The sequence below is a fragment of the Simochromis diagramma genome, unplaced genomic scaffold, assembly GCF_900408965.1.
Source record: "Simochromis diagramma unplaced genomic scaffold, fSimDia1.1 OVJJ01000682.1, whole genome shotgun sequence".
NCBI classification, from domain to species: Eukaryota; Metazoa; Chordata; class Actinopteri; order Cichliformes; family Cichlidae; genus Simochromis; species Simochromis diagramma.
In genome coordinates this window covers 489,444-497,145 of record NW_024387359.1, presented here as the reverse complement: position 1 = coordinate 497,145, position 7,702 = coordinate 489,444, and the positions used below count along the sequence as shown (strand labels likewise).

General features: G+C 38.6%; 1 protein-coding gene across 2 annotated transcripts in view; it reads left to right on the top strand.

The window, feature by feature from the left end:
• Positions 1-435: 435 nt before the first annotated feature.
• Positions 436-7,702, top strand: part of fcho2 (FCH and mu domain containing endocytic adaptor 2) — a 51,077-nt gene continuing 43,810 nt past the window's right edge. For both annotated transcript variants that reach the window (XM_040007325.1, XM_040007324.1), the window contains exon 1: positions 436-599. In XM_040007325.1, the coding sequence (XP_039863259.1) occupies positions 567-599 (33 nt within the window). In that variant the 5' untranslated portion in view covers positions 436-566. The remainder of the gene's footprint in view (positions 600-7,702) is intronic.

Here is a 7,702-nt window from a genome sequence, read left to right as displayed (position 1 = left end):
TTGCTTTTGCAATATTTGTAGAACGTGTGTTGAATAAACAATCCCACTGGAAAAGGACGTTTAAACGGGTATGAATAATCTTTACCCACTAGTGCACAACAAATCGGCACATAGATTTATTAAACAGGGAGACATATCTGTAGATGCTGAATTCATAAGTAATGCTAACTAAAACAAACAGTGATATAGCTAATAATATCTTACTATTTATTTTTATATACTATTATTTTCACATAGCTGCGTTATGGTTTATGTGTATTTTAGTCAATCTCGACCTTCTATGTGGGAATTTTCGTAAAGCATGTGAAGGCAGCATTTCACCCGGCGACTGTGGTGTCTCTCTTCGCCATTGATAGCGCTGTTTCACCCACTGAACGTCTACATTTCTACGGGAGAGACGCCGGGTGGAGGTGGAGTCTGTAGGTGGGGAGGGAGAAGAAAGGGGAGAGGAGGAAAACGGGGAAAGGCAGATACAAGAGAAACGGGGGGAGGACGGTGGATGATATACGCTTCAAAAGTTGCATTACAACAAACTGAAGAGTTGTGGCGAAGAGTAATAAAGCAAGATGATAACGCCGTACTTCCTAGAGAATTTCTGGGTAGGTGGTGCTTTTTTATTCACGGTGTTTACACCGGTGCTATTATCATGCTATGTTCCCTCCTTATCATGTTCATGCCAATCAGGAATCAAGTGTTATTCGTTTTGCAGAGGAAGTCGTCTAGCTCACAAGCTTAGTTCCCTCTGAAGTCTCAGTGTCCTGGTCAGCAACCCCGCGGCCACCGCTAATTTCCTTCGGCAAATATTTTGCTACCCCGGGGTTTGGGCCTCTGTGAACCAATCTAACATGAAACGTCGAAGCGTCCACCCCTGTTTTCTGTCAATTGGCTCGGTCAGGATCGCTTGGAACGTATATGGTCAGTTCCCTGAATGCTATTGGACGCCTCGGCTGTCAGTCATAGCCGTTGGTCGTACGCGTCATTTTCTTCCGTGACAAAGTTTCAGTGCGATACCAGATGTTAGTAAGTTAGAATAGATTTTAAAGCCTCAATACCAACCTAAATAGCGATACTTTATTTCGTACAGCTGGTGCCGCAGAGCACAGGCTGTGTTAAGCTGAGCTCAGCGCTTTCTGCGTACTGCCTAAAGGTCATTTCTCTCCCGATAATAATTTGACGTGGCTGTGTCAAAGCAGGTGGGAAAGTAGAAGTCTACCGTTACTACTTGTTGCACTACACTGAAGTCACAAAGATAGTGCCATTAGAAGTGAAACTCGAACAGTATTGGCCTTATTAGGGCTACTCCTCCATGTCAAGACGGTGTATGTATTGCACTATAACACTACGGCAAGTATTGGTTATGCGTCATAGCTAAAATGTTACAAATTCTTACAGCGACATAGTTTTGAATAAAACCCATGGGTAAATTTGTACCTAACTGCTGTAACTCCCCCTTTCTTTTTCTGTTCTTTTTTTTAAAATCTGTTACTCATTTATATATAATACAACAGGACTCTCAGCTTGAAACAACCAATCAGAATCTGTTCTTGTCTTCTTTAAGGTGGACAAACACATCCTTAAGTTTTAGCCTTAGTTGAACTCTGGAGGTGATCCAGGGCTTATAAAGGGGCTGTAATGAATATTTGTGGAAAACTACATTAAGCTAAGTGCTTGAAGTAATTACCAATAACACTGCTGTTACCCACTAACGCCTTTTTTGTTCCTAAATGAGAGTTCATCAATATCTAAATGGCAAAAGAGGAGCAATCAGAGACACTCCTGACTCTTCAATCTGCCCTTTGTGCCCTGCTGTGAGCCACAAGAGAATCCAGTGATGGTCGCGATCAGCTGTGTGTTTAACATGCAGGACACACATGAGCGCACATACTTGGCACTGAGAGGAGATGCATCCATTTCCCTTTTGACTTGACTACAAATCATCATCATCTTTATCAGACGTATTGAGTTTTTCAGTTTGTTTGTTATATTGCTAAGCAGAGAGGCTTTCCCCATTCACATCCCATGCTCTTTCACTTTTTTTTGATGTTTTCATTGGAGTTTTTTTTTTCCCCTTTTTTGTCATCTATACAAAATGGATCTCCTCAGCTGAATATAAAAGTTCTTTAGGAATTCAGGCAGTGCTGTTTATCTGTCATAGTTGCAGTACTGGACTGGTCACCAGCTGTAACATTTCTACTCCTTGGATTTATTTGCAGGCTTTGTTTCATTTCCTTTTTCTTTCTCTGTACGAAATCTAAGCAAGAGTTTGGTTTCTCGATGGAAGTTCTGGCGCAAAAGTGCAAGATGTGGCCTATGTGCTGAAATGCCTGAGTCATTGGATTGTTGTAGCAAAACTATGATGACCTTATGTTTAACATGGAGTCTCAACAGAGCACTAGCACTGACTAGGCAGTATAGAGACAGCCAATATGTTGTCTTATATATTGTCCCACACTTCACACGCAGTGTCCCACTGACACGGCAAAGAGTGACGCTAATAAAGAGGTGGACAGGAGTGACACACATCCTTTTGGCTGCCTAATTTTCTTCAGCTGTCTCTCAAATCAAACCAGCATGGCTCTGCCTTCAGAGGAAGGGCTTGTTGAGGTTTTGTAACTGGATTGAGTGGTGGTTCAACCCAACAGCCTTGACAATCAGTAGCAATTTTCTAAGATTACCAGAGAGTGAAAACATTACACTAATTATGGTTTTTGTGTGAAACAAACATCCTGCCTCTTGCTGTTTGTTGTTCATTCTTCCCTTTATATTTAAATAAGTCGGTTTTAGTTGCATTAGACCAACCCGTTTTGGCGTTATCATCCCTAACAAGTTAAGTAATGGTCAAGTTTTCGTTTGTATCTACCACAAACAAAGCCCAGCCTCTGTGTGCATACCGCATACTAAAGCTGTGTGTGTTGTCTGTGATGAGCTGTGATAGCTCAGTGCACCGCTCCCAGACCTCTCTGGTCACATGACTGAGGCCAGACACTCTGATGTCAAGGCGCCGTCTGCGCAGCTCATGGCTGTGTGCTCTACAGGCTGTACAGGGCCACCGTTTACAGTCTGTGTTGGAGAGACACTGTGTTGTTTGGCTCTGTCTAAATTCCTCAGGGACAGCGTGCAATTCTTTCCACTGCTCTCACCTGAGCACACACCGGAACAGGAGAAGAAGTCATGTCAGCTGAGACACTTCTAATCCTGTGTATTGTTTCCCCCTTCCTAAAGCACAACATCAGTGCTGTAATAACAAGCATGGGAAACCTATGAAGTTTTTTCATAGGTTTCCCCTAGAGCTTAGGTAAACTGCTACACTGTACCACTTTCCTGCTTGCATACCAAAGATTTACACACTCGGCACCTATGTTTTATAATTCTTTTGCCCATACTCCCAATTTCACACATTCAGCACATTAGAAATTTTTAAATTGTCATTTTTTACTCAAGCACATTTATTATATGTCCTACATATATGTTGTTTAACTGAAAAAGCATTGCACACAAACATCAGTGTTTACTGAGGCAGACAAACTTACAAATAAAAATAGTCTGAAATAATGTAAGCATTCATTTACTCCCAGGCTTAGTTTTTTTTAGCGTTCTTTTGCAGTTTGGAAGGTACAGTATAACAATATGCAGTATGATAAACAACAATAGGCAACAACCACTTGATTCCCTACATAAAGGATATTGAACCGTGCATTGTAGTCTGACTGCAGGAGAATGAATTCCTGTCCATCTCTGTGCAGCAGATGTTACATGATAAACCATAGCACTGCGGTTTGGTTTATCTTTCCTTTTTAAGGTGGTAGTTAAGATTAAAGATGTCAGTTTCTTTTTGTGTTCAGTGCTCAGTATTGAATTGCTGTAAATATAAAGCGTGGTTTTCAAAGATATGTTCTTACTGACTTAACAAATAGATTGTTTTTCTGGTGAGAAAGCCATGTACTCTGTCTAGTACATAAACTGTTATAACATGTAGAGAGAGTTTCTTTCACTCTATGTAATGACAGGGTTTTTTTTTCTTTATTGACCATTCTTCTTTACTTTCATAATTTACATCACTTTAAATTGCAAAAGTCTTGTGCCACCTCTTATTTCTTTATATTTTGCTAGAACGGTGGAAATATGTGCAGTGATTTTTTTGAAATATCTGCAAACATAAATGCGATTATAGTTTATAAAGCAAAAAAAAAATAGTTTGTGCAGTTCTAAGACAATATTTGGTATGAACACCTTTATTTTTAAACACAGTGTGCACTCATGCTTTCTGGTACTTTCTTTAAGTGATCTTCAGGAATCGTTTTCTGGACTTCTTGAAGCTCTTCTTTGAATGTTGGGTGCCTTTTATTTTGTTCTCTGTTAAGATCCTACACCGCTTCAACAATGTTAAGATCCGGGCTTTGGGGAGGCCAGTCCATGACTGATTGTGTTCCATTGTGTATTCTTCTATCCAGGTATACTTTTACTCCATTGATATTGTGTTTGGGATCATTCCCATGTTGAAAAATGAAGCTGTCGCCAATCAGACACTTTCCAGGTAGTATTGCTTGGTGGGACAAAAGCTGATGGTACTTTTCTGTATTCACAATACCACTCCAACACTGGGACACTGGGAAAACTGGACAAACTCTTAAGAACAGGACTTTGACATATTGTTCATCTGCCTGCCACTTCTTCTGCTGTTCTTAGCTAAAGCCTCTTTGGGAATTAGCTTATTGATACAAAATGCTTTTTTCTGTCTGTCAAACTGTGTGAGCTTTGGCATTTGTCATAGATTCAAGTAAAGAAATAGAATATCTGTTTTTGGGACAGGATGCTAGAGCCAAAGTGCCTAAAGATTAAATTAAAATGGGTTATTTGCTAAGTTGTCTGTTACATGTGTATATACAACATTAGTTCACCCCTTTGAGTTAGGTGCCTTTTTTATCATTGAACAATTCATAGGTCAGTGTAAAGTGACTTACCAAGCAAACAGAAAATTTCTCTGAAAGGTGTCAGTTACAAAACCTGAAATGAAAATGAATGAAAACGGCCACTGTCTAAAGAAAAACGTTCAAACTGTTGCTCAACAGTTTGAACCACTGAAGACCAAAAAATGACAAAGTCTGGTTGACTGGAATCAGAATATAAAGATATAAGTGGTGGCTAAAACAAAAACTGAATTTTATAAGCAATTAATGATAAATATGAAAATCAATTTGGCTGTTTGCTCTATGAGAAGTCAAAAATATTTAAAGCAGCCCACTTCTGAGTGAGATTAAATTTTATATGATTTCACAGACAGTAACCCCAAATAAAGATAAACTGGTGTTTCGAAATAAAAGCTTAAAATGTTGTGCAGGAAAGGTATCACAGAACCGTTAGTCACCAATGTTTGTATAATTATTCTCTCCTTGGGCAATTGTTCCATCAGCCATCTGGCTCATTTCCACTGACTTTAGATTTAATTCCGGCTTTAATAGTTCTCTTTTCTTTCCCCTCATGGGTGAAACTAGTATTACCTATTTTTTTTGGCCTAAAGCATACAACTTTTTCTTTAGTTCCCTGTAGTCTGTGCAGTGTAGTGTATCACGATTTTCTCATTCTAGCACCTGTTTCTGTAATTATGGTACAACCAGCTGACACAGCTTGTTCTCTTCCCTTTTTTAATGAATTCAGTCAGTTCATAGGAAGCTGTCTCAGCTCGTCTGTACTGTTTGTCAAACAAACCACAGTTGACGTATGCTAAATTCTCAGTAGGTTATCGTCCAGTTGGGGTGGGCACATTTAATGTGTGGTTGGAATATTAAACAAACAGTGTTTTCATTGATTACATCACAGACATGAGTGTAAAAAAAAAAAACTGCGTCACTCTGGTATCACTTATATTATATATTTATCTAAAATGTACATATTATTTATATATCTATATGTATTTGTACATTTCTCTCTACTGCTTTAGAAATTGATTCCAGCCTTAGCAATTGTGAAGAAAAAAAAACGCCCTTAGCTGTTTCCCGTGTTTCTTTTTCTTTTGTATTCATTGATATCAGGTACCAGTCGAACACAGGAGCTGAACAGAATGGGCTCTCTTCCTGTTGCCTTTCTGCTCTGTGTTTTCACTTACTTTCGTCACTTCCCTGTTTTGTAGTACGATTGGCCAGTTGTTAAATCTCTCTCTTAGTTTGTGTTTTAAAGTGTTGCGTAACATGTGGTCTCATAAACTGTGCTTCTTATATCTTTGACATCTAATGCATGCAGTAGTTTGCATGTCATGATTGCTGTTAAGTGGGGTAACAGCTAAACTTTTTTTTTTTTTTAACTGTTTTCTTGTTATAGTAGGAAGCACACCTCAGTGGTCTGCTCACTGGGGTAAATGTTGGCCAGTGAGCTGTGACCTGGAGAACAACGCTTTCCTTTTAGTGTGTATTTTATTTGTATATAGTTATTTTTGGAGTTTCTTGACATAAACTTCCTGAACATATGTGGAAAAAGAAAACTAAAGCCATTAGTTAATGCTTTAGCCTTTAGGCTAAACTGCTGACAGTGGATTGCTTCAGGAACTAGGAAATATCTGCGATGGCCTCGGCTCGAGGGGAAACTAAGCTGGACTGCAGATTAATACAAGACTGATGGTGAACTCTGGTGAACTGGAGTCTTCCCATATTGTGACATGCATTTTAGTTAAACTTTCTTATTTGTATGTGACATCAGACAGCAGTTTCATCACCAACTATCAGCATTTATCGCTTTTACATTTCATTTCCCAAAATATCACAACAAATGTGCCAATAAAGTGTTCTTAGTCATGTTACCGTTATTGATTTTCCTTTGACATCCTTTGAGGCTTCTAGTAAGGCATGTGTCCTCCTGAGCTGAAGCAATCAAGAAGGCCAATGAGGAAGTAAAGCTGGAAAAAGAGGATATTTTTAAATCGAAAATAAATCTGATGACATTCTCTAGTCTGGATCTTTATCTTCTTTGTCTATGTGGCTGGGGGGGGTGAAATTATTCAACTTTGTCCTAAAGATCTATCTTTACGCTGTTTTCACATTTGTATGCCCAAGTTTAGCTTAAATATGTTAAAGAAGGTTATTACCAGTGTCGGAAAGCTATTGCTTTAGAGTAGGGGTCAAAAGACTCACTTTTAATAGACATTTTTGACCAAAGAACTGCTTGTGACACCCTAAAACAAATTTAAGCATCATACAGAATGACATGTCCTATTAAGTATAAATTAGCATGGCAACATTGCTAATAGGAGTGAAAAACTAAAATCTTTTGGCACGTGGACCAAATGTGAAGTCGAGGAAAAATCTGTCCTCCGCATGTTTTAATCAAATAAAAAGTAGACTCATTTGATAATAAATAAAAGTGGCCTAATAGCTTTTAAATTGGGAAAGATAAAAGAAATAAAGACATTGGCTAGTTTGAATTTCATTTTGATTGAAGTCCAAGTCAGTAGGAGCAGGTCTTCATTTTTTTTCTTTAGCTGCATATAGCAGTAAGTACTCAGACCTGCAAACCACAATAACAACAACCAAAACAAATTAAAATGCTAGAAATAGTTTATTTTCATATCATATTCTTGTTTATGCATCTGTAGCCATAGATTTGCAACCCCTGCACAGGGTTAGAAATCGGGACCAGATCTATTTTCCAAAGACCAGTCATGCAAATACAAACCCGTCATAATCGGTTTTATTCCACCACATCTGATGGCATC